Genomic DNA, 26,058 nt, shown 5'->3' with positions numbered 1-26,058 from the left:
TATGTCAAGTAGGATGTATAAATTTAAGTCTCATCCAATAAAAGATAAAAGACATAAATATTGGTTAAAGCAAAATTAAAACTTCAAATTAAAAAAGAAAGAACTATCTAATACGAATACATATCATGAAATATCTGATAATCATATTAAAGTTCGACTAATAATTTTTTTTCAATAGTTAGAAGAACTCAAACCAGTTTTCCTACACAAATAGGGGGTGGCGGGGGGGGAGGGGGGGTTCTTGGATGGAGAAAACAAAGGGGAGAGAAAAAAAAAAATAGTAAATGCGACCATTTCAAAGCGAGAACCTCGCTTGGCCGAGAGAGAAAGGGTTGGTTGGATTTTGATAGAAATAGAGTGAGATTAGATTGTTGAATTGTCTTCTCTCTCATCATCATACATCACACGGTTCACCGATGGTGAAGGCGATGCCAGGTGCTGATGATGATAGCAGCAGTATCGCCATGACCACTCTAACCACCAGCAACAACATTCTCTTATCCAAAGAGGCCATCTTTATAATTATTGTTATGCTCCTTTTGATCATTTTTTTAATCTTAATCGCCTGCAAGTATAAGCCATGGCGTTTCTTCTACTCTCATCCTGTCTCCTCCAACTCTGTGTTTCGCAATAAAAACACAATCAAGGTCAGACCTTTTTTTCATTTTATGCAATTGGGTTACTTGGGGTTTTGCTTATTGTGTGATTATAACATGAAATGGTATTTGTGTTATTTGCTTATAGGGTTTTGATTCTTGGATAATATGGTGAGATGTAAAAAAAGATTGCTACTTTTCTTGCTTTGGATTAAATTTTCTAGGGTTTATAGTTCCGTGGGTTCGACCCATTTTTGTTTGGAATTGAGGTGTAGTTGGTTGGTTGATTGATTATAGTTCTAATGAGATGGGAGATTTCATTGATAGATCATGATGTTTGGTTCTGCGCAGTTGTATTTGGGGATGCAAATTTTGAAACTTTCTTGGTTTCGGAAGCTGGTATTGTTGCCTAGTTTAGTGAATTTTCTTAATTGAATGTGGATAGCTCAGTCTGGTTCCTATATTTAGGGATACTATGTTTTTCACGTGGTGTAGGAGAGTAAGCTTGGACAGAGGAGAAACTCTGAGACTTGGAAAAGTTTATTTTCTCCTATTAGGAACTGAATGTCAATGTGATCCCATAATGATCAAGCAATTAAAGTTCCAGGGGGTGGAAATTCTTTGGTTTTCATGAAGAGGTATCTACATCATGAGGTTTTTTACTTGGGAGGTTCTAAGAGGCGATTTTCGCTTACCTTACATGAGATGTTGCTAGGTATGTAGTCCAGTACTTACAGTTCAAAATTCTGTTTTATGGTCCCTATAATGTGGTATTTGACATGGTTTGTATCTGTTGAGGCTTTTGGAGGACCATATGAATTTCTTAAGTTAATACAAATAGCTATGTCCTATGTCATCAGTCGTTGCATATAAGGAAAATAACAGGTCTGGGTAGCAGGGGCGCATAATATATTTAACTAGTCATCTAGGTATCTACCACTCTACTTCCTCAGTTTCATTCTATACAAGTAGTATTTGACAGGGTGCAGAGTTTAAGGTAGAAAGACAATTTTTGGCACACACCAAAGTCCAAAAGTACCACTAGAACCTGTGGTTGTAGACATGCCATGATATTTCTCTGCCTATAGGCGCATTGTTCATTAGGGTGAAATGAGAAGTTTACATTTAAAGAGTTTTCAAACATAGAATAGTGTCATTCTTTTTAAAAGGAAAAGTATGTCATTCTTTTTGGAATAGATTAAAAAGTAACAGATCGAGTATATTTTTTTCATGAGTAAGACCCAAAAATAGCAGATGATATCTGCTATCTAGATGACAACCTAGATATCATATACTGATTGTATTATCTTTAGCAATATTGATTTATTATTAATCAAGCCTCAGCTCCAGTTTAATTGGGGTCACCTGAATGAAGCCTCTATAGCCATTTCACTTTTTCATGTCAATTTCATCTACTAAATATTTTGTCCTTCTAAGGCAAATTTGGAGTTCTCTAAACCTCAGGCTCATATTTCCACAGACATGATTGTCTCTAACCAGAATAAAAACTTCTATATGACACGGGCCTAATTAGGGGTGGGCGTTCGGTAGGTTCAGTTTGAATAGTTTGGTTCAGTTTTCAGTTTGTAAATTGTGAATGGAAATTGATCTAAAATTAATTCGGTTTGGTTTGATTTTCTGAAATTCTGTCCGGTTACCTCATTTTGAACATTTCCAGTTGTGCCTTTTCAAAATAAAATAAGAAAACCTTGAAACAGATAAAACCCTTATATGTTTGTAGTCTTGCTCTTCGCCCAAGTCCAACTTGATTGGAATTAAATTTGTACTCCCTCCGTATCAATTTGTTTGACCTATTTTGACTTGGGATGGAGTTTAAGAAAATAAAGGAGATTTTTAAATCTTGTGGTTGTAAATTAAAGACATGTCAAATGTACCAAAATACTTTTTGATCTTGTGGTTATAAACATGCCTTGTGGAAAGTTGGAATTAAAGAGTTGCTTAAAAGGGAATGAGTCATTCTTTTTTATTGGAATTTGGACTAAAAAGGAAAGTAGGTGAAACAAATTGAAACGGAGGGAGTAATGCTTTGGTGGGGAGTTTTATCAAACAAGTTGTGAGCTGAGATGAGGTGAATTCTTTTAGCGTAAAATGGGTCGTGTGGCGGATGAAGCGTGAAGATCTTTGGTTCTTTCGATGGTGCGCTTCTGACTGATAGTGCTCTAATGGAGGCTAATTGAATGGACTAACAAATGCGCATTTAAAATTTAGGCTTAAGTCATCAACAACCCCTTAATGTTGTTTGCATAATTCACTTAGACACCTCAACTATGACTAGTACTTATCGAACACCTAAATTATTCAACAGGTGTACCTATCAAACACAAAATTCTGATGTGGCAAAAACGTGTTTCTCACTTTTGTTGGGCGCGTGAAAGAATCTCAAATAATGTTTATTTTTCATTGAAAAAGCTTGCGTTTTTTTGTTCTTTTATTGATACTTGGCACTAAGTAAATAATAAAAACAAATTTTCATTCATTTTTAGAAAATAATGATTTCTTAATTAAAAAGAAAAAGCAACCCCCACCCCCCTCAGGTCAGTGTCTTCTTCGCCCCCATGTTTACCTTCCAAAATTCTCTCTAAATTTTTTCTCCTGGGAATTTTTTTTTGCTATTTTATTGAGTTTCATTCCTTGCAAAAGAAAAAGATTCATGAATCAACTTTCTTCTTCTCCTTCCATCACCGGACCACCTGATCACCGCCAACTCCATCCATGTGATCTGGTACTAAAAGAAACATTATTTTGTGTTCACGATTTCTATTTAACACTTAAATCTGAATGAAAGATTATTTTTTATGATTTATTCTTACAAGAAAAAACATGTGAGCTCCAAATAGGAATGTGGGGGACGATGATGAGGGGATGAAGAAAAAAAGGGGGAAAAGGGTTAGGTGGTTTAGCTGGGGAGGGTGTCGGCAGGAGTTAGAAAATGAGTTTTTTCTTTTTTTTGACTGATAATTCTTTTGGTTAACGGCTAACATTATTTTATTTATTAAATTAAAAAATCATTTTATTATTATTTTGAGCCTTTATGACACATATCATTGCTCTATTTGTTGGTTTATCATAACATCAAACACTTGTTACATTCTGTAGACTGATTCACATTTTGTGTTTAATGGGTATAAATTTCTTAAGATTGGAGTGTTCGATAGGTACTAATCCTAGTTGAAGTGTCTAAGTGAAATATGCAGACAACTTAAAGGGGTTGGTTGATGACTTAAGCCTAAAATTTAAGGAACTGCTCACAAATAACTTGGGGTTTCCGGTTAACTGAACTTTTCTACTCTTTAAACCGAAAAATGAAACCGGAAACTTTGGTTCTGTCGGCTTTTTCAATTTAACCTAATAGTGCCCACTCCTAGGCCTAATACAAATAAACAACTATAACTAAGCCCACCTCTTCCAAGTTCTTTTCTTGTTTTTAACATATATCCATTGTTCTTTTTGTCTATGAAGTTGTTAAAATTCTAGTTGGCCAGCCAAACTTCTAAGTACTTGCCCTGTTCCAGTGTCATGGCTTGCTAGAATGTGAAAGGTGTCAACATATAAACGCGCATAGATGAATTTTTTAACCATCTCATGCCTTGGTCTTTTTAGGCACTTCATATCTTGGTAAAAGTGCTTTGAGTCCTTACAAAAGATTTGGCTGTACTTACTAAACTGCTAAACCCCCAAAACAAACAAACAAAAAAACCATCAATGTAGGTTGTGGACTATCTTGTTCCTATGCAAGAGTATGTTACTTTTGACTCTCTGTCTGATATGAAATAACTTTCAAAGGATGCTACTGGAGCTACTACGTATTCTGTGGTTACGTTAATATCTTCCTAGTTGTTGTTTCATCATTCATGTTTGTAAAGTATAAGTTTGACTCTTCCTTCCCCCACCCCTTTATGGTTCATTCTCTTGAAATTGCTATTTTTCATATTTTATGTAGGGTGAAGATATAGAGAGGCCTCTTATTTCAGATGATTTGCATATAGTTGAAAGCCAGAGTCATGAATATTCTAGAGGTTATGCTCATGATGCAGGTGGTCACCAGAATCAAGGGGCTTATGGTTCACCCTGGACACAAGGACTTGTTCATAAACAAAGGCTGACCTCCATAAATCCTCAATTAACACATAGTATATAACACCTTCCTTTCTTGTTCATTGGCTTTTTATTCCGTATAGTTCATAACTTCAATTGCTTTTTCCAGCCGACAGTTTTGTTCTGGATGTTTGTGATTCGTCAGAAGATATTTCTGTTGGCCAGACGCTTAAGCGCCCACTTGTGTTTAATCAGTTAGCAGAAGAACAGAAACACATCAGACCAGAGGATGTAAAGTACAGACCGAATTTGGCAATACAGAATGAGAAGTTCGGAGATTTTGCTCCAAAAGATACAAAAGATCAAAGTAATTTCTTCTATCACTGTGACAAGTGCTTGATGTTCTTTACACTCATTTGATTTGAAGTGTGTGTAAATAGTGTCATCATATTTTCCTTTTAGAAGTGCAGGAAGCATCCTCATGCTGGAGGTTATCTCAGGACCCTGTCAAGGTCTTCAACATTCCATGCAGTCAACAGATACATCTAGGCTTCCACTTACTCTTGGAAGAGTGACACCTAGTGATATCTTGGTAATGGATTCAGAGGTTTCTGGCAAGCATGCTATGATAAACTGGAATATAAATGTATGTCCATTGAAAATTAGGGATTCTTATGGATCTTGGCAGATGTTATTAACATGTTGTATTGTTTCTTAGTTATTAATTTGCAAAAGAAAATAAAATAGAAGACGCATTTCACTTCTATTGTTTCAGAAATTGAGGTGGGAGCTGGTTGACATGGGTAGCTTGAATGGCACACTAGTAAATTCCAATGCTGTGCATAATCCTCATTCTGGGAGCAGACAGTGGGGCGATCCAATTGAGCTTGCAAATGGAGACATAATAACACTTGGCACAACTTCAAGAATATTTGTAAGTGAATGGGCTTTGTGCTGCTGTCACTATGTTAAGGTTCTTCATTTGATGATGGACTCATCCCTCTCCCACAAAATAAATGAATAAATAGACAAACAATTCCTTGGTGATCCTCCCCACTAAATAAAGGGCATCAACTTTAACAGAGTATCTTTGCTTTCTAATACTTCCATGTATAACTATATTCAAGGCTGGCTATTTGAAAAGTTATTAGAATTTATTTGTTGCAAAATTGATGACCAAGGAGTTGCTATGAAAACAAAGGATACCTACAGTCAAGGAGCACCAGCAAGAAGTGAAACTCAATGGCACTAATGAACACCCTGGCTCTAGCATCCTCCCTGTCACCCCCATAAAGAAAACAACATCTTGGGCACAACTGTACTCCCCTCTTCATAAGATTCTCTTGTGTAAGTACAGCCTCTTTCACCACCAACCAAGTAAAAACTACCACTTTATATGGTATTTTAACCTTCCATGTAAGCTTCCAAGGCAGAATTGCCAGATATATAGCCTCCTTGAAACACCATTTTTGTGCTCTCACCATGGCTTCCCTCAATGATGTTATCTGTCCACCATTTCTATCATGCTCTGTCCCTCCATCTCCTTGCTCTAAATCTACCCCTTGCAAGTTAGTGGTGATCTGAGCAGCTTTTGTATTGGGTTGAGAAGTTCATTTTCAGGGGGTGCTGGTAAACTTGTATGATGTAGGGTGCGGGGTTCCCAAAAAGGAATGGAGGGTGATAGAAGTTGATGAAGCCTTTAAGTTCTTTTCCAAAACTATATTTCACATGAAGAAACCAAATTGGTTCTTTTCATTTGAACAGAATGTTGAATGTTCTAACTGCTATAGGTATTAAAATAAGGATTGAGCTACAGATTGATCATGGAAATTACAGTTTGCTCTTTATTCTACTGAAACATAGATAATTTGATCTCTCCTGATTAAATGAGAGTTGAAACCAATCATGACAAGGTGAATAAGAAAGTAGGCTTTCAGAAGGGATTGAAGTAATCTCTTTTTTTTTTTTTGATAAGGTAAAGGTTAGGATTGAAGTAATCTTTTAGCATGATACAAATGCAAGGTATGAGTCCTAGCATGGGTTTTCAATATAAAAAAGTTGATCTAATACAAGGACTTCCCCTCAATCCCTAGCTAGATGCAGTCGGCGGTGTGAATGATATCATAAATGTTCTGTTTGGGTCCAAAATATATCATGCTAAGTACTTAAAGATTATGCAACACTGGAGTTCTCTAATATACTCTAGTTAGTGCTCATATCTTTAAAATACTTAGGGTGTGTTTGGTATGAAGGAAAATGTTTTCCACGGAAATGGATTTCCTAGAAACTGTTTTCTTGTTACCCTGTGCGCACCCAAAGGGTAGCGGCTGCGGGTTTCCCTTGTCATCAAAAAAAGAAATTGTTTTCTTGGAAAATAAGTGTTTTTTTTTTCATCTTATCTAGTGTTTGGTAAGTCAGCAAGAAATTATTATCCAAGAGTTTTTTATGTTATCTATCAAAACATTATGGAGGTGGGTAGGGATGGGGAGTGGGGGTTCGGGGGTGGCAGGATGGGGGTATGATCAAGGGGTGAGGGTTAGGGGGATTGGGTGGGTGGAGAGGAGACAATAAACTTGGAATGCACTTACACGATTTGTTTTCCCTACTTCCATTTGGGAAGTCATTTTCCTCATTTTAAGGAACTTGTTTGCCTAGAGAAAATGTTTGGAACCATACTTAGGAAACTTGGAAAGCATTTGCTAGAAAATGTTCCCTCTGTACCAAACACACCGTAAGAGTCTTCTCATAAGCACTAGTCTTCTTTTTGTTATCACATATACCGATTTCAAACTTCCATTGTTTTCTAGATTTTGCGATCTGCCTGCATTTAGAGAAAACCTAAATATATTGAGATAATTCTTTCCATGTGATTTTAGGTCTAACTCTTCCTCTTTTTACACCTTCAATCATCTTTTCACATGTAAGAACCCGTGTGCATCTAGAGGCCTACGTAACATGTGGCTGAACCAGCTCAAGAATTTTCCCATTTATATGTGTTGGTTGCACCTTATATGGATGTGATCATTTATGATCTTATCTAATCTTGTATGACCGCATATCCATTTGAGTATTCGCATCTCTGCAACACTCATCTTGTGGATATAATGAGCTTAAGAGCCCCAACATTCACTCTTCCTATCACCTAATACTTCTGAGACACATATCAAGCATCCTACTTTAATCTTATGTGTAACATCTTTATCTATCGTTCCATTCTTTAGGAACATTGAACCTAGAAAACTAATATATCTACATTTAGCTACCTCAATATTTGTCTCACCTCAACTTCACTCTTATTTCGCTGGCTAAACTTGTAGTGTCTGTGTCTGTCTTACTCTTACTTATCCTAGTGGTCAAAAAGGTGCAGTCACAGCCTTGGAACCAAGGTTTTAATCCCAGCAGAGGCGACACTATTTGAATTTTTTTGCATTTGCTCAAGTCTTGGTTCACATAGTTATCATTGCTGAGAGGTAGCAGATATCCATTGAGTTACTCGAGGTGTGTGCAAATGCTGACGTGGATATCACTGTTTATCCAAAAAATGTTTTGTAATATGTATATGTTCTTTGTTAAAAAGCAATATCTGGTATTTCCAGAAAGTTGATTGTACTGTATGGCCTATAGAGGAATAAAAGCCCGACTGAATGAAACAAATGAGTTAAGGATAGAGCGAGAAGGAGTGATTCCTAACAAGTTTAACCAACTTCCTTGCAGGAAGATTCACCTACTGACATTTTGGAGAGTGAACCCATCCTCTTTGACTTCAGTTGATATTTTAAGATTCTAGCTTCTTTTTTTGGATGTCTTTTTACACATCTCAAAATTTACTTGTTTTATTAACAAAAATGTAAATTGTTCAATACCAATTATAAAAAAGAAATCATTCAATACCTAAATCTAGACCAAAGTTAGTCGGGTTTGCCCTTGTAACCCATTTTAGTTCTTTGGGATGGGGAGGAAGTAGTAGGAAGATGAATAATATTCTGGTATAGTATATGTTTACAATTGTATAGACTTAAGAGTGTCAATGAGCAACCGTGATTCTTCAAGCCACCTACTGTTAATATTTGGGTGGAAAACCTAGTGTATTGGAGTTACCTGTTCAAAAAAAAACCTAGTATATTGGAGTGAATTAATCATGAAATGCTTAATTTTAGTCATTAAACTGTTTAAATGGGTGGCATTTCAGAAAAGTTTACATGTCTCCCAGAAAAACCAAAATAGAAAATTGGTGATAAGTACCTTAAAAAAAGGGTAACAAATGTGACAAATAATTAGTGTTTGATTGCAGGCGTGTATGTAGGTGCTAATTGTCATGTGATTTTTTAATTCCAGGTACATATTAGATCCCAAAATGATCAGGTCCCATTTGGGATTGGTATAGCATCAGATGCCATGGCCGTACGTCGAGGAGGAAAGAAGCTGCCTATGGAAGATGTTTGCTATTACCATTGGCCTCTTCCGGGAACGGATAAGGTTTTACAATTGGAAGGTTTATATTGTTTTTCTGGCAAAAATATAATGACCAAAAGATTTGTATATTTGACATTGTAGTTTGGATTGTTTGGGATATGCGACGGACACGGAGGAGCAGATGCTGCGGCATCTGTCAGCAAGTGAGTTATAATCGATATGTTACGTAATATTTATATAAAAAAGGCAGTACGTTAGGCAGCTCCATCACTAAAATTAAAAGGTAATCTTGACACAGATCATGCATGATATTTTCATCATTTACCAGTCACAAAGCAATTTTGATTTTCTGCCAATGATATAAGCTGTAATTTTCTTGGATTATGGAGAAAATGTGTTGCGAAATATTCTATATTCTGGATGATAGCACATCTTCTTTAGTCATTGAAATTAAGGAATGAACTTTAAAAATTAAATCTTTAGTTGAATTTCCTGAATGCATTGCTATTTGGTCTTTGCTAGTTCGTAAATTCTTCATCACTCCTGTGTGCTAATTTTATCTTTATGGTTTTTGTTGTCCTTATACAGAATAATGCCTCAGATGGTTGCTAGCATCCTGTCAGATTCATATAGAAGGGAGAGGGTATTATCACAATCTGATGCTTCAGATGTTCTTAGAGAGGCGTTCTCTCAAACGGAAGCAAGTATAGACCACCACTATGAGGTTTTTACCTAGACTTAATTTGTAAATCTTATATGCATTATTCACCTGATTAAAGCTTTATCTCTTGGTGTGTTGCAAGTATGTAAGTTGTGTCTCTGTGTGTATCAAGTTATTTATATGCATTATCCATGTGCTGGTGCAGATTTCCCTTGTTCTCATGTTTCTTGCCTTAATTATTTGATTATTAAGTTCATGCTGCACATCAGTGTTAGACTTACATGCTCTTACTTTGGAGGAGCGAAAGCTGTTATAGGTTTTAGTTTGTTAGATTTTACTAACATTTTCCTTATTGCTTCAACAAATCTGTCAGGGATGTACTGCAACAGTGCTTCTGGTTTGGGCTGATGGTGATGGGAATTTTTATGCGCAATGTGCAAACGTTGGAGATTCAGCTTGTGTTGTAAAGTGCGTCAATCACACTTCCATCAGTAATTTCATTTGTTAACTATTAAATACATGGCTGCATTTCAATATGGCATTTGGCTGCTTTTGATGTTCTTCATTCTTGTCTTGTATTTAATAATGATCTTATTTTCTTTGCATGGTCTGTTGCCAGCCTTTTTGTTTAAATACCCCTTCTGTTGGAAAACTCCTCAGATTTATCCATCTGTAGTGTAATGTTCTTTGAATGGTTAGTATAATTTTTTATTAATACTCTAATTCAATGCTAAGATATATTGGTTGGTTTGTCTTGGGGTGGGGTGGGGAGACTGAATCTGAGTGGTTGAGACATAGGAATAACAACCTGGAGATTGCATATTTGAATCTCAGCTACAACATTCAATGTGAGTGTCAGCTCATCTGCTCCATGCCCCCATCTTTCGTGTGCAGATTTACTATTTGGCTGCCCCACAATTAGTTGAAGGTGGATGTAATTGAACACTGTCACTAAAAATAAAGATACACTGGTCCGCAGATAAAGTAGTTGTGCAAATACTGTCTTAGGTCTGGATTGTCCGTGTATGTTCTACTTACTTGCTAAGGAAGTCATTTGTACTATTTTCTATTGTTATCATAGTTTTATCTCCTCAATTGCTCTGTTCAGACGACTAGAACTTCAAACTATTATATCCAATTTTTGAGATTTATGCCTTGAATTGGTATGATGTAACTTTTTTTCATCAAGAAAATAACTAATATCTATAGGTGGTGAAGTTCGCTACCAGCTTTAATAGTTTGCAATGTTACGAGAACATAAACCAATTTTCTGTTAATATGTTGTAGTTCTAACTTGGCCTTATGATTGGAATATGTGGTTTGGAAAATTTCTTCATATATTGTTGTGAGACCAAAATATAAGTGTAGATATTGGGCCTTTATAGCCCAACATATTCATCAAATGATTGTCGTAAAAATGCGGATGTGAAAATGGGCGTACAATCATACAAGATTAGATGATCTCATCTGACAAAAGGTGTATACAACATACATAGAGGATTAAATAGGAATAGTATGGGTAAATGGTTTCACCATGCCCTATATGAACGTTAAAGCGCAAGAAAACTACACAATTTGAACAAAGAATCTACACATACAGTACCAGCTAATTAGGGTTAAGATTTAATGGTTGTTTCTTGCATGGAATCCACTTTTCTCATGAGAATTTTTACTGTTATGACACTTTTATGTTAACTTAGTGTTAAATTAGGACTTAGGCTTAATTCACACCCCAATAGCTAGCTCAAAGGGAGGAGGATTGCCCAAGCCTTATAAGGAGTCCACCCATCTCACTAACCACCAATGTGGGACTTTTGTCATTCTTTGACACCCCACCTCACGCCCAATGCTTAGCATTTGGTGCGTAGGCAATTTTGATTTTTGGGGCTCCAACATTGAGTGAGATGGGCCCTGCTCTAATATCATGTTAAATTAGGTCTTAGGCCTAACTCACATCCCAAAAGCTAGCTCCAAGGAAGAAGGATTGCCCAAGCCTCATAAGGAGTCCACCTATCTCATGAACCACCAATGTGAGACTTTTGTCATTCTTTGACACTTAGGGCTACGTCCCATGGTGTGGTCTAGCGATCAATAAAGCTGGAAGGAAGAGTATGGGAGATCAGAGTTTGAATCCCAACAAAGGAAATATTAATAAAACTACCTTTTTAATTATTTTTTTATAAAACTAGTTGATTTTCCCCCCATCTGCCTATGTTTTGGTGGGTATATTTACCTGATATCTGTATTGGTATAAGTAGACGTGTAAATTGGCGCGAGCAACATTGTTAGTTTAGAGATAGTGTGCAATTTAGAGAACCTCTACCTTTAGAGCATCACTCTTTACCTTATAAAACAGATTTTTAGTATTAGAATAAATAGGTCCAAATAAACCTCACGGATGACTAGAAATTATATGGCTGATCCAACTAGTTTAGGATTAGTATTTGATTGATTGATAGTACATATTTGTAGGTACTAGGCCGTAGTGATATGTTATATGTGCTACAAGTTTTCTTGATGCCATACCTTGTCAACTCATTCCACGGAAGGTGGGGGAATTTAGAGACATATGTAATATAAATTGGCTTAAACTCTTTGTTCTGTTTTTGTTTGAGTCAGTATTGACGGGAAGCAGACAAAAATGACTGAAGATCACAGAATAACTAGTCACTCTGAAAGGCTGCGTATCCAAGCAACAGGGGAGCCTTTAAAAGATGGGGAAACGAGACTATGTGGTGAGTAGAATCTTTTGTTTCTGTGTGCTTGTATCCCCTGTATATTAATTCAACCAGCAATTGATTTGCTTGCTCTTAACTAGGTTTAAACCTTGCTCGTATGCTCGGAGACAAATTTCTTAAACAGCAAGATGTTCGCTTCAGTTCAGAACCTTATATTAGTCAAGTTGTGTACATACATCAAGCTAGCAAAGGATTCGCACTGTTAGCTAGGTAATTTGATGTCATCTCATGTATTGCTACAGAGCTGTTTCTTTCTCCCTTTTATCCTGATTTTCCTTCTCATTTCCCCATACACCCTCTACTGAAATTAAAGAAAAAAAAAAAACTGTCCAGTAGGTTTTCCTTCATCATGTTATCTATTTTATATGGTTTGCCTTAGCATGCTTGTGTCTAATGGGATAGGACATCGATAAGTAAATTTCTTCCAGATTCCTCAAAACATGCTAAAGATTAGTAAAAGGAACTGCACCTACCTATATCATATACTCACACCCTTATTTTGATACCTACAGCATAATCCAAGTAGTTGTCTTGCATTTACCGTAGATACTGATATTGTATTTGGTTTCCGTTTATCCTGTATGTCCCAATATTAGGTATACCCAGTGTTAGAAACCACAGCAGAGTTGCACCCAAGGTTGTCACCTAGTGGTCAATGAAGTGGCTAAGAACCATGAAGTCTCAGGTTCAAATCCTAGCGATGACAAATAAACACTAGGTGAGTTCTACCCATTTGTCCTAGCTTTGGTAGACAGAGTTACCCTGGTACCTGTTGCTGGTGGGAGGTGATAGGTATCCCGTGGAATTAGTTGAGGTGCGTGTAAGTTGACCCGGACACCGCGGTTATCTCAATAAAAAAAATAAAAAATAGCGGAGTATATGTTACTTTCTTGTCATTTGCTGTTCTGCTATGCGTGACGTCGTTTGGCTTAAAACTTGCTTTAACTTTGTTCTTCCAGTGATGGCTTCTGGGATGTTGTTAATGTTAAGAAGGCAATTCAACTAGTCCAACAGGTATATAAAACATTTTGGTGGTTCCTGCATATAATATTCTTATCAAATTTATAGCTTAACCAATGTTCAAAAATTGCAGGCAAAGGAGAGAATCTCAGCAGAGGAAGAAATTTCTGCAGAGAAAATAGCAAATTCTTTGTTGAGCGAGGCCAGAACATTGCGTACAAAAGACAACACTTCAATAATTTTCTTAGATTTCGACAACGCCCATAGAATTCTTTCTTGTAAACTTGATTCATAGGATTTACTTCATATCTCTAGTATTTTACAGTGATAAATATATGGTTGATTTTCTTTTAAAAAAAATGAAAAAAAAATATTGAAGATTAGTTCTCTGATTTTTTTTTTCTTTTCGATCTAACCTTATGTTAATATTTATGTAATTCTCAGCTCTGTAGTCTGTACATTCTCAAACTTCAACAATGGTGACCCTTATTTATTTCGATCAGATAGAAAGATGAATATGAATATTTTTGGATCCAAATGCCAGTTTGCAGATTCTGTATAACTTGAAAGAGTAGTTTCAGGGTCAAATGTATAAGAGTGAAAAGCAAACATTTAACAATTTTCAAATATCATTTTCACTCTGAAAACAAAAAAACAACAACTTTTTAAGATTCTCACAATGAAACATGATTAGATGTCCAGCGTTTTAAAGTTTATTGGACTACTTTTTAATGTAGAAGAAATAGAACTCATAGGGGTTGTTTGGTACGTAGGATGAGATAAGCAATGTGAGATTATTTCTATTCCCCCTTCTATATGTGACATTTTCCCCAAGGTGATATTATTTCTATTCCCCTTCTATATGTGATGACATTTTCCCCACTGTTTTAGTACAAAGAGTGGGATGAAATAATTTCGGGATTAGCTAATACCTCAAACCAAATATGGAATAAAGTTAATTCAAATTTTTTATGAGATTAGTATCCTTATCTTATGTACCAAACAACTCCGCGATGTTAACAATTTTGATTGGAAAATGAATATTTTGGTCGTTGAGTTATGACGTTACTTATCGAGCCAAAGTGTCTTTCGTAAACAACCTCTCTATCTCCACCAGACAGGGTGAGGTCTGGGTATACTCTACCCTCCTCAGACTCTACTCATGGAATTTCATTGGGTACGTATTATTGAGTTATGACGTTTTGGTCGATTTTTTTCTCTGTTATGTTATTTAGCCTTTAATTAACTTAAATGTGTCATTTTGGTCTTTACACCTATTAAACTTAACGGAAGTTAAATGTACACATTCAGATTAATTAAAGGTAAAATAAACTGAATAATACAGGATCAAAATTGAAATCATGAGATGGAGTTGAAGTTTTGTTTGGACATGCGATATGAAATTTTGTGTTTTATATTTTCTCATAAACATAAGAATCTCATAACTTATAAAACTATAAAAATAATCTCAAGTATTTATTCAATCTTACCAAATAAACAAAAACTTATAAAAATCGCATAATAAATTATTACAAATCATTGTGGTTAGTTTTGTTCACCCAATATAGATGGAAAATAATTTTTTATTAAATATTAAGGATGTGTTTGGTATGAAGGAAACTGTTTTCCTGGAAAACAAGTACATTTTTGACTTATTTTTCATGTTTGGTTGGTGAGTAGAAAATATTTTCTGGAAAAGATTTTTAGTGTTTGATTTATGAATAAAAAATAGTTTTGAGAAAATATCTTTTATATTTACTAGAGAGTAGAAAATAATTTTTGAATTGAATTTTTTTTTTTAAAATAAACTTAATTTTTTTTTGGGGTGGGGTGGGGCTGACGCAGGGGGTAGGGGTGAGATGGGTTGTAAAAATAATAAAAAATTGAAATTAAAAATATTTTTTAGAAAACAAACTAATATTTTTTTTGGGGGTGGGGGTGAAAAATAAAAATTTGAAATTGAAAGTATTTTTTAAAAACAAACTTTAAATTTTTTATTTTTTTTTGGGAGGGAGGTAGGGATTGGGGTGGAGTGAAAATAAAAATTTGAAATTGGAAATATTTTTTAAAAACAAACTTTAATTTTTTTTATTTTTTTTGGGAGGGGGTGGAGGTCGGGGTGAGGGTGGGGTAAAAAAATAAAAAAATTGAAGTTGATAAATATTTTTAAAAAATAAGCTTTAAATTTACTTTTTTAAACAAAAAAAGTTGATGTTTTTCTAAAAAGAATTGTAATTGAAGTTGGAGGAAAGTTTTAGAAAATGTTTTCCTTAATTTTTGAAGAAAAGACATTTTCCTTAAATTTGAGGAAAATGAGTTGATTTGGAAAACATTTTACCCAACCAAACATGAGAAAATTGAAAAACATTTCTAGATAATGTTTTCCTTCATAACAAACACACCCTAAAGTAGTAGTGGTAAATTTGGTTGATAAATAAATTTGATATAAAATAATGAATTTGATGAATATAAATGATTAAGTAAGAATTGATTTAAAATAATAATAAATTTTAAAAAGTAATGATATGATTATAAATTTTACTTACTTATGAAATAAATGGCTAGTACATATAAATGTAGGGTTATTTTAACAAAATATGAACTTGTGGGTTAAGTTTTGTTTTTGAAAACCTCGAATCATGATATGAAATTCCTAAATTATGATTTTTGGAGAATATGAAATTTCATCTAATAATAAAATGAAATCCAGCATGAAATCGCAGATCCAAATGCTATTTTTATATTGTGATATGATATCGCATTACCAAACCGACTACTAAAAAAACAAGTTGTAGTAATTTAGTTTTTTTGGTGGTAACATAAAATAGCAGCCGTTCAGCTAAAACCCTAAACCCTCTCTTCGTGCAGAAATGGGGAAGAAGAAGAAGAGAGCCGAACGAGAAGCAGAATCGGAACTCCTGAATACAGAGACCATCAATGAGCAAAATGATCTCCATATTGCGAATGGGGATTCTAAGAAGATAAAGAAGAAGAAAACCAAAGAGGTGAAGGAAGAAAGTGTGTTAAAGGAAAAACCCACAGTTTCCGTAGCACTCGCCGGATCTATCATTGACAACACTCAGTCACTCGAACTCGCAACACGGGTAACTTTCTTTATACTACTCTTTCTCATTGGATTTCTTTTAAATATTTAATGCTCACAATAACAACTGTGCCTTCATCCCAGACTAGTTCTCATACGTTATATGAATCATACTTATCCATTCCACTGCTGTTTCACAACTTGTCACAACCCACAATTTATCTTAATTTGTAGCTATCCCACTCTATTTGGACCTGTCCAGATGATCACATCCCTATTAATTGAATTCCAGCCATTTTACTAGTTCTAATGCTGCATACCATCTCCTTTATCTGGGTTTGAGGATGACCAATGCCAAGTCACAGCAAGTTAGAACTGATAAACGCATAGATTACTTTTTTTTAGATGACCTGTGGTGTCTGGGCTAGCTTGCATGCGGACCAATTATATGGGATATCTGCCACCTCCCGCTAGTAACTTTAGCTATGTCCACCAAGGTCAGGACGGATGGAAATAAATCACCTAAGGCTTTTGTCTCTGCTTGGAGTTGAACCTGAGACCTCATAGTTCTCGACCCTCTTTAGTGACCACCCTTGGGTCATAGAATACTTATTATTTGTGCAAGTTATGGGTATTTATTATTCAGGTCATTTTTTATTGTTTTACTCATCGTCTTATTACTTATTATCTTTCTTTTCTTATTTGGGCAGTTGGCTGGCCAGATTGCTCGTGCTTCCACCATTTTTCGGATAGATGAGGTGCTCATATTTACAAGCTATTCATTTGATCATGTGTTGATTTTTTTGGGTGAACCTTTAGTATGAGATTGGTGTTGCTTTCAGTATGTGGACATTATACTTATGTGTTTGAACACATGCATACAATGCAAACTCTCCAACAGCTTCAGTTGTCAAAAGAGATAAATTAATTGCTATTTTGAGTGCAGAAATGAGTTGGAAGGTTTTTTTCTTGGACAGGTTGTTGTATTTGACAACATAGGTAGTTCAGTGGACTGTTCAGATCCGATGATGGAGGATGGGTCACATGATGATGAAAGTGGTGCTGCATTTCTTTTCAGGATTTTGAAGTATATGGAGACACCTCAATACCTTCGGAAGAGTCTTTTCCCCATGCACAACAACTTAAGATATGTGGTGAGGATAGCTGTTTGAAATTATGATGAAATGTCAATTCCTAAGAGTTTGATTGGGTTGGATATAAAAAATCTAGTTCCATTTCTTTTCTAGTGATTTGCTCACTTGTACATATTCTGGTACTTTCTTAGTGCTGCATAACATATTTACCTTTCTAAAAAAAGATTGGCTATTGTGTAGGTGGATTTATTTAATTCTGTACCAGTCGGGTGCTCAGTTATTAGCTCAGAGACTTGGCTATTTGATTTATTTTCATACAGTAAACCAACAACAGTTTTGATTAACACTATTTTACTGATAAAAAGACAACACTGTTTTGACGAGGTTTACTAATTCAGTTCAGCAAAGTTATCCAAACTAAACAGGCTTAAATTTAATAAATTTCGTGATTTCTGATCTCAAATGTACTGTTGTCTTCAGGGTTCGTTGCCACCACTTGATGCCCCACATCATTTGCGGAAGCATGAATGGGCTCCCTATCGAGAAGGTAGCATCCTAAAGAATACCCTTATCATTTGCATGCCAGGCAAACTCTAGCTCATTCCGAAAAAGAACTAAAAGGATCTTGCACTCAATCACTTCTATCGTTTTTACTAAAATTTCCTATAATGAACACGTGTCACTATTATCTTTATAAGCTCATCCTCAATTTTCCTTGAACTGCTACAACTTCAAACTCTTGATTTCTACAAGAGAATTGCAAAATAAAACTTATATTCAATGTTTCTCTCCTTTTAAAAGCTCAGAATATCAATATCTTGATTTCCATTTCCCAGCATCCTCCGTGGGGGAGGTCTGGCACACATAAGTTTTACCATTGGTTTAGCAAGGGTGCGATTCAGATGGTATTGATACAAGTATGCTAATATTTTTTTGTGCTTCTTAATTTAGTTGTTTTTTGCAAGAGTATGATCATACATGAAAGTGATGGCCTGTCCTTGGACCTATAATCCTCTATGTAAATAATGATGCTTGCATGGCTGTGTGCATGTACTTGTCTCTGTCTATTGCAATGGCATTTGATAGAGTTATTGGTGGATTTGGATTCTTGCCACTTAAACATCCTTCTATGGCTTTTCGTTCATACTTCAAAAATATCTATATTTATTACATACAATAAATAGTGATGGTGCAAAGTTTGTTGCATATGATGGCTTACACTTGATCTCTGAACTTCAGGTAGGTCCTGTTGAAAATTTACTGAACTGATGCTATAACTTTGCACCTATATACTGTATTAGTTAATGTATTTTGACCAAAAAATAGTTATCTAGTTTGGGGTTGAGGTTGTAGTGGTAATTGTTTTGTATAGTTACCTAAATATAAGATTTGAAATCCAAAAATTCTAGAAGACTATCAAAATCTTACAAAACCAAACATTTTTCTGGTTTGTTTTAAAAAATATATGGTTTATGGATTATGGTGCAAAGTTTGCTGCATATGATGGCTTACACTTGATCGCTGAACTTCAGGTAAGTTCTGTTGAAAAATTCATGTTACTGATGCTCTAACTTTGCACGTATCCTTACCTGATCTAAAAAAAGTTTGCACCTATCTGTTAAATGGACACAAAGATCTAGATGGCTAGTTAAATGTAACGGCTGTTTGACAATTCGAATCTCACATTACATGTTCAAATATGTCTGATTTTCTTCTGTCAATTAAATTATCCTTCTTGTTCTTTTGTAGCCATTTTTTATTCCAAAATTGCTCAAATGCTTTTGTTATCTTGTTATATCCTTTTTGTTGATCATGTTGTGTGATGATCTAAATATCAACTTGACATTCTTGATGGATGGGTGATGCCTTGAGACATCTTTTTTCTGTTTCTAGGTGTCACACTAAAGGATCGAAATTTAACATCTGGGGGAACACTTGTTGACGTTGGGCTTAGTAAGGTATTTCATTCTCATTGTCAACATGTTGTCTTACTTTGTATAACGCTCATGTGGCTGCTACTTTTTTCCTTGTAGTATAGCTGTTGTTACCATGACTCGTTTAATTTCTTCTGTCAAGAATTGCCTTATTCACATTGCATGTTAAGAAGCATATGTATGCAAATGAAATAAGAATATCTCTTTTGCAGACTTTGCAACAGTAATACAATTGGAGCTACTCTTGTATTTTTCTGTTTCATGTTCTCGAGATTGGGTGTTATAAAAATAATCTGTAACTGGCAAACAAAAACAAACAACAACATACCCAGTGAAATCCCACTAGGTGGGGTCTGGGGAGGGTAGAGTGTACACAGACCTTACCACTACCTCATGGAGGTAGAGAGGTTGTATCCCGGAGACCCTCAGCTCAAGAACATCAAATCTAAGTTACAGGAGAGTTATATATAAAACTTATCAACCAATCCAAAAGATAGTGTATAATCAACAAATGATACAATAACATCAAGAAAGTAATGTGAGGAGTGAAACGCAGTAAACAGCAATACGGCTAGGACTACTCCAAACGCTAACAACCCATACCCTCGCGAGGGACGTCAACACGCCAACCCTACTAACCTTCCACCTTAATACGCGACCTCCACTCCTTCCTATCTAGAGTCATGTCCTCGGTAATGTGAAGCCTAGCCAAGTCTTGTCTAATCACCTCTTCCCAATACTTCTTGGGCCTACCTCTACCCCTCCGCGTACCCTCTACCACCATTTCCTCGCACCTCCTCATTGGGGCGTCTGCGCTCCGTCTCTTCACATGTCCAAACCATCTCAGTCTCGCTTCCCTCAGCTTGTCCACCACAGAGGCCACTCCCACCTTCTCCCGGATAACCTCATTCCTAATCTTGTCGCTCCTAGTGTGCCCACACATCCATCTCAACATCCTCATTTCCGCAACATGCATTTTTTGGACATGTGCGTTCTTGATTGGCCAACACTCCGCTCCATACAACAAGGCCGGTCTAACTACCACTCTGTAGAACTTACCTTTAAGTTTTGGTGGAATTTTCTTATCACATAGTACTCCAGAGGCGAGCCTCCATTTCATCCAAGCAACCCCAATGCGATGTGTGACATCAACGTCGATGTCACCACTCCCTTGGATTACAGCCCCAAGATACTTAGAACTTTCCTTCTTAGGAATGATCTGTGCGTCAAGTCTCACTTCCGCATCTGTCTCATCCAACACATCACTGAATTTGCACCCCAAATATTCTGTTTTGGTCCTACTCAACCTGAAACCTTTGGACTCCAGCGTTTGTCTCCACACCTCCAACCGCGCATTAACTCTATCCCGCGTCTCATCAATCAGTACTATGTCATTCGCAAATAACATACACCATGGGACCTTCTCCTGAATAGACCGCGTCAGCTCATCCATCACCAAAGCAAAAAGGAAGGGGCTTAGGACTAATCCCTGGTGCAGCCCCATCTCAACTGGGAAATGTTCTAAGTCTCCTCCAACTGTTCTAACCCGAGTCTTGGCTCCACCATACATGTTCTTTATCTCCCTAATATACATCATCGGGACTCCTTTAGACTCCAAGCACCTCCAGAGGACATTCCTCGGTACTTTGTCATAGGCCTTTTCAAGGTCAATGAACACCATATGTAGGTCTCTCTTCCTTTCTCTATATTTTTCTACCAGTCTACGCATAAGATGGATGGCTTCGGTAGTCGAACGTCCCGGCATGAATCCAAACTGGTTCTCCGAGATGGACATCCCTCTTCTCACCCTTATCTCCACCACTCTCTCCCAAATCTTCATAGTATGGCTCAACAATTTGATACCCCTGTAGTTGTTACAGTTTTGGATATCACCCTTGTTTTTATACAACGGAACCATTGTACTCCACCTCCATTCATCCGGCATATTTGCTGTCTTAAAGATAACATTAAACAGCCCAGTTAACCACTCTATGCCTGCCTTGTCCATGCTCTTCCAAAATTCTACCGGAATCTCATCGGGTCCGGTCGCTCTTCCCCTGCTCATCCTACTAATAGCCCGTATAACTTCCTCGGTCCTAACGCACCTACAGTACCCAAAATCCCGAAGTCTTTCAGAGTGCGCCAAATCACCCAATACAATGTTTGCTTCCCCTTTTTCATTTAAAAGTTTGTGAAAGTAGCTTCGCCATCTTTGCTTGATGGAGGTCTCTTCCACCAATATTTTGCCTTCCTCATCTTTGATACACTTCACTTGGTCCAAGTCGCGCGCCTTCCTCTCTCTTGCTTTTGCGAGCCTATACAACTTCTTATCCCCGCCTTTGTCCCCCAGCTCGACATACAAGCGTTCGAAAGCTGCCGTCTTCGCCTTCGTAACAGCTAACTTAGCTTCTGTCTTTGTCGTCTTATAGACTTTCTTAAGCGTCCGCTTCTCTTCCTCGTCTACACACTCTGCCAATTTAGTGTGTGCAGCCTTCTTCGCTTCCACTTTGCCTTGGACTTCCCCATTCCATCACCAGTCTTCTTTATGGCCTCCAAATTTACCCCTTGACACCCCTAACACCTTAGAAGCAACTTCCCTAATGCAACTGGCTGCTTTATTCCACATGATGTCTGCATCCCCGTTACCACTCCAAGCCCCCATCCCCATCAACTCCTCACCCATCTCCCGGGAAAGGGCAGGGGTCAACCCTCCCCATTTAATCCTCGGTCGATCAGGTACCATCTTCTTCCTCCTATCCCTCTTAATTTTCAGGTCCATCACCAAAAGCTTGTGTTGGGTAGTGAGGTTTTCACTTGGGATGACCCTGCAGTCCTGAAAGAGACCTCTATCCCCCTTCCTAAGGAGTAAGTAATCTATCTGAGTCTTAGCTACCGTGCTACGAAAGGTAACCAAGTGGTTCTCCTTCTTCGGAAAGCACGAGTTAGCAATCACCAACTTAAAAGCCTTAAGCAAAGTCTAGAAGCGAAGTTCCACCTCCATTTCTCTCCCCAAAACCAAAGCCTCCATGGACATCATCAAAGCCACTAGAAGTTGCCCCGATGTGTCCATTAAAATCTCCACCAATGACAATCTTCTCGGTATTCGGAATATCTCTAACTACCTCATCCAATTCCTCATAAAAGAGCTTTTTGGCCTCCTCGTCCAATCCCACTTGAGGCGCATAAGCACTAATAACACTCAAAGTACATCCTCCAATGACTAGCTTAATCATCATCAGCCTATCATTGATCCTCCTCACCTCCACCACTTGCTCCCTCATATCCCCGTCTACTAAAATACCCACTCCATTTCTATCCCTTGACCCTCCTGAGTACCACAACTTAAACCCGTCAACATCCCACGCCTTTGGAGCCTACCCATCTAGTCTCTTGGACACAAGCTATATTTATCTTTCTCTTCTTGAGAATTTTCACTAGCTCTATGGACTTCCCCGTCAACGAACCTATGTTCCAAGATCCTACCCTCACGATATGTGAACCCGTAACCCCCTTACCTCTATGTTCCCTCGACCTCGGCCTCAACCGAAGACATGACTCATTACCACCATCAGATACCAAATCCACTAGAACGATACTACAACCACAGTAAGATCTACACAGGAATACACTAAAAACTGCAACAGGAATAAACTCTAAAAAGACAATACAGCAGCAGCTATACTAAAGAGTCAAGTACAGTGTGTATTCTACAAGACACGATAACACCCACTACACTATATACTGAATCACAGGTCTGTACTATAAGAGAAAACAGGAAATACTGTTCCGGGATATGGAGTCTGCACGAAAGAGCCCAGCAACTAGAATCAGAGCAAAAAAGAGGGAGAGAAAGGAAAGATAGAACCTGGCCGGACTAGATACGGTGGTCTAAGGGCAATTTTCCGGCCAGATCTGGTTGATCTCCGGCGACAAACAGTAGCACTGCCGCCTCTCTTCTGGTCTGGTCGCCGGGGAAGATAGGTGAGTTCGCCGGAGAAGCTGGAAATTGTTCTTGCCTTCGCCGGGATTTGCTGTTCGCCGCTCGCTGGTCCGAGCAACTGGATCTGCTGCTCGTTGTTATCGTCCTCGCTGGAGCTTAGGAGAAGAGAGAGAAAGAGGCTCGCCGGTCGGAGCTGGTCCTCGCGTTGCTTCTGGCCCGCGCCGCCTTCAATTTCGGCCGACTCTAATTAAAACAAAGAAACAAAAATAATGAAAGTCAAATACTCTTCTTCAAATTCTACATTACATACTATTTCTGCAAGATGCTGGGAATCTCTTGTACAACATAGTAACTGGGCCGTTAGTTACCCAAAAAAAAAAAATAGTATGTGGATTTTTTCCCAGGACGCGATTGGTTTGTCGGGGAATTTATAATGCTCCCTCTGTAATCATTGTGTTAATGAAATATTGATAAGATGGGCTTTAGATATGAAGGAGAACAACTTGACCTGGAATGGAGTTTGAAGATACTGGTAAAATGGTATTGAGATATGGATTATGAAAAAGAAAATAGAGAGAACCTGTGAGGTATTGTTATTATTTTTCCATTTATTGATTTTCATTTGCTTTCAAAAAGTAGAACTTTACCATTCCCAAGCTCTTTTTCTTTTCAAAATATTAAGTTTGCTAGAAAAGTGGGATCATGGACCGCCAATGTGGTTTGATCACCTGCTTAATGTGAAACTAAGTGTAGATTTTTTTATCAATTTTTAAGGAATGTGAAGCTCAGTATAGATTCTTTTTCACTCTTTAAGGAACACATGGCCAGGTGTTCAATCATGAAGTTGAAACACTGTATGATTAGATTGGGGCCTCTGCATGCAGTGTTCATTGCTCTTTCCTTTGCCCTTTGTTTTTCAAAGGCTGTTGCTGCCCCTCTATTTTCGTACTCGCTGATGAGATGGATTCTCACTTGAAAACCAAATGTTCTATTTGTCATTAATAACATGTTGGGATTTTATTTTCTCTTCGAGTAAACTACTAGTGCTGCATCCCAAAAGCATTTTGCTGATGTCGGTAGTCTTGATAAACAAGAGTTGATCTTGTATAAAAAAAAAGATAAAACAAGAAATTGAAATATTGCTGGTATATTTTATTATAATTATAAGTTTGTGTGAGTTGGCCAACAGTTCACATTGCTAGTACTTTGCAGCCTGTTGCAGTTGATCAAGTCATTGCCCCAGGAATAAGGGTGACAGTATCCATGGGAGCAGAGAGAAACTTGGATGCAGGTTTTTACCAGAATTATACGACTTTTATAACTGTGTATCTTGCTTTCCTCTCAGCAGTAGTTATTACTTTAATTTCCAATTTTAACCCTATTTTGACTACCTAGGGCTTGGAAGTATTGATGAAGTTATCTGATTGAATGAAATCTGTTTTTGCATTGTTGATATTTTTGGTACATACCTCTTTTCTCCTCACTCTCTTTTATTTGTACATTTTTTTCTCTCATTTTCTCCAACACGGATATATGATGTTTGAAAGGGCACCTTCTCAATGTTTGTAGACTTCAATATAGTTTATAGTTAACCCCAACACAATGTGCTGTAATGTAACAAAATCCTTGAGTTCTCATACTTAATGAAGTCGCTTACATGATACTTTATTTACCAACCAAGAATGCAAATAGTAATATTTCCAGAGAACCGTCTCATACCCAAAAGACTGCCACATGAACTGTTTTTATTTACTTAACATGTCTGTTAGTTATTTAAGTTCACAATTCCACATTTCAATTCTCAGGCATACCACATCAGGTTGTCTCTTCTTCAACACCTATGGAGGATGCAGGGATGTATTGGGGATATAAAGTACGATATGCTCCAAATATCAGTTCTGTATTCAAGAATTGCCCATACAAGGTATTTGGGTTTTGTGTTCAACCCCTTTTTGAGAAGTAATGCATAAATAGTTACTGTGTAACATCTCTTGTTTGATTAGGGAGGGTATGATCACTTGATTGGTACCTCCGAGCATGGTCTTGTAATGAAGTCCTCAGATTTGACTCTCCCATCATTCAGGTATGTTTCAATAGTCGTTTGTGATATTTGTGTGTGCAAATAGTCACCCCCCTTTTGTTACAGTACTAATTTTCAATTAGTAGTCACCCTCCTGTTGTTCTGCAATGGATAATCAGTATGTTCCTAGACCCCAAGATGATTTTTGGAAAGCACTTCCATCTCACTTTTTATTGGATAATGCTAATTTAAATGCATTTTGACCATGTGGAAACCCAAGCCATTTCACAGCAACGACTTCCAGGAAAAGAAAGTGAGAACCTATAACTCCACTTTATGGACTTATAGCAGAGAAAATGTCTTAAAATGCCATTTGTGTTATGCTGAATTTTCACTGCAGGACATTTACTACTTCTGTATGTATGTTTTGGGCTCTTTTGCAACTCAAATAGGTCTGCCATATTGACTTTTTAAATTAAGTCAATACCCGAATCTTTTCTATTAAAATTTATCCTCTTCTATTTCTCTATTTATATGTTCCCTTTTTTTTGGGGGGGATGGGTGGGTGTGTTACCAATTCACAACTTAAAACTTATCGAGCTC

General features: G+C 37.0%; 2 protein-coding genes and 2 non-coding genes across 5 annotated transcripts; all 4 read left to right on the top strand.

Moving 5' to 3' along the window:
* Positions 1-246: 246 nt before the first annotated feature.
* Positions 247-13,755, top strand: LOC125846414 (protein phosphatase 2C 70). Its single transcript, XM_049525822.1, has 13 exons — positions 247-647; positions 4,558-4,747; positions 4,822-5,019; positions 5,123-5,298; positions 5,428-5,586; positions 8,988-9,128; positions 9,207-9,268; positions 9,654-9,789; positions 10,100-10,194; positions 12,346-12,461; positions 12,545-12,674; positions 13,424-13,478; positions 13,558-13,755. The coding sequence occupies exons 1-13, from the start codon at positions 417-419 to the stop codon at positions 13,717-13,719; spliced, it is 1,851 nt and encodes a 616-aa protein (XP_049381779.1). The 5' UTR covers positions 247-416; the 3' UTR covers positions 13,720-13,755.
* A 2,455-nt stretch (positions 13,756-16,210) lies between these two features.
* On the top strand, positions 16,211-25,590 carry LOC125846452 (uncharacterized). 2 transcript variants are annotated; one of them, XM_049525867.1, is made up of 8 exons: positions 16,211-16,528; positions 17,178-17,225; positions 17,445-17,621; positions 18,042-18,108; positions 19,455-19,519; positions 24,648-24,726; positions 25,241-25,359; positions 25,439-25,590. In XM_049525867.1, the coding sequence occupies exons 1-8, from the start codon at positions 16,295-16,297 to the stop codon at positions 25,559-25,561; spliced, it is 912 nt and encodes a 303-aa protein (XP_049381824.1). In that variant the 5' UTR covers positions 16,211-16,294; the 3' UTR covers positions 25,562-25,590. The 2 variants fall into 2 exon arrangements, with proteins under 2 accessions (XP_049381824.1, XP_049381833.1); XM_049525876.1 differs by having other exon boundaries at positions 16,237-16,528; positions 24,648-24,721; positions 25,236-25,359.
* LOC125854037 (small nucleolar RNA snoR101) lies at positions 18,774-18,834 on the top strand. The gene has a single exon (XR_007445331.1). It is a non-coding gene; the product is annotated as a small nucleolar RNA snoR101 (small nucleolar RNA).
* LOC125854036 (small nucleolar RNA snoR101) lies at positions 19,067-19,128 on the top strand. Its single transcript, XR_007445330.1, has one exon. It is a non-coding gene; the product is annotated as a small nucleolar RNA snoR101 (small nucleolar RNA).
* Positions 25,591-26,058: the final 468 nt, after the last annotated feature.

The sequence above is a fragment of the Solanum stenotomum genome, chromosome 1, assembly GCF_019186545.1.
Source record: "Solanum stenotomum isolate F172 chromosome 1, ASM1918654v1, whole genome shotgun sequence".
NCBI classification, from domain to species: Eukaryota; Viridiplantae; Streptophyta; class Magnoliopsida; order Solanales; family Solanaceae; genus Solanum; species Solanum stenotomum.
This window is presented reverse-complemented; position numbering and strand designations above follow the sequence as displayed.

What these genes read in the sequence shown, in the direction of transcription:
- LOC125846452 (XM_049525867.1), top strand. Translation starts at nt 16,295, where the DNA reads ATGGGGAAGAAGAAGAAGAGAGCCGAACGAGAAGCAGAATCGGAACTC. An exon ending in ACAACAACTTAAGATATGTG is followed by an intron (nt 17,622 to 18,041) that starts GTGAGGATAGCT and finishes TGTTGTCTTCAG; the next exon opens with GGTTCGTTGCCACCACTTGA. An exon ending in TTGACGTTGGGCTTAGTAAG is followed by an intron (nt 19,520 to 24,647) that starts GTATTTCATTCT and finishes AGTACTTTGCAG; the next exon opens with CCTGTTGCAGTTGATCAAGT.
- LOC125846414 (XM_049525822.1), top strand. Translation starts at nt 417, where the DNA reads ATGGTGAAGGCGATGCCAGGTGCTGATGATGATAGCAGCAGTATCGCC. An exon ending in GCAATAAAAACACAATCAAG is followed by an intron (nt 648 to 4,557) that starts GTCAGACCTTTT and finishes TATTTTATGTAG; the next exon opens with GGTGAAGATATAGAGAGGCC. An exon ending in GATTCAGCTTGTGTTGTAAA is followed by an intron (nt 10,195 to 12,345) that starts GTGCGTCAATCA and finishes TGTTTGAGTCAG; the next exon opens with TATTGACGGGAAGCAGACAA.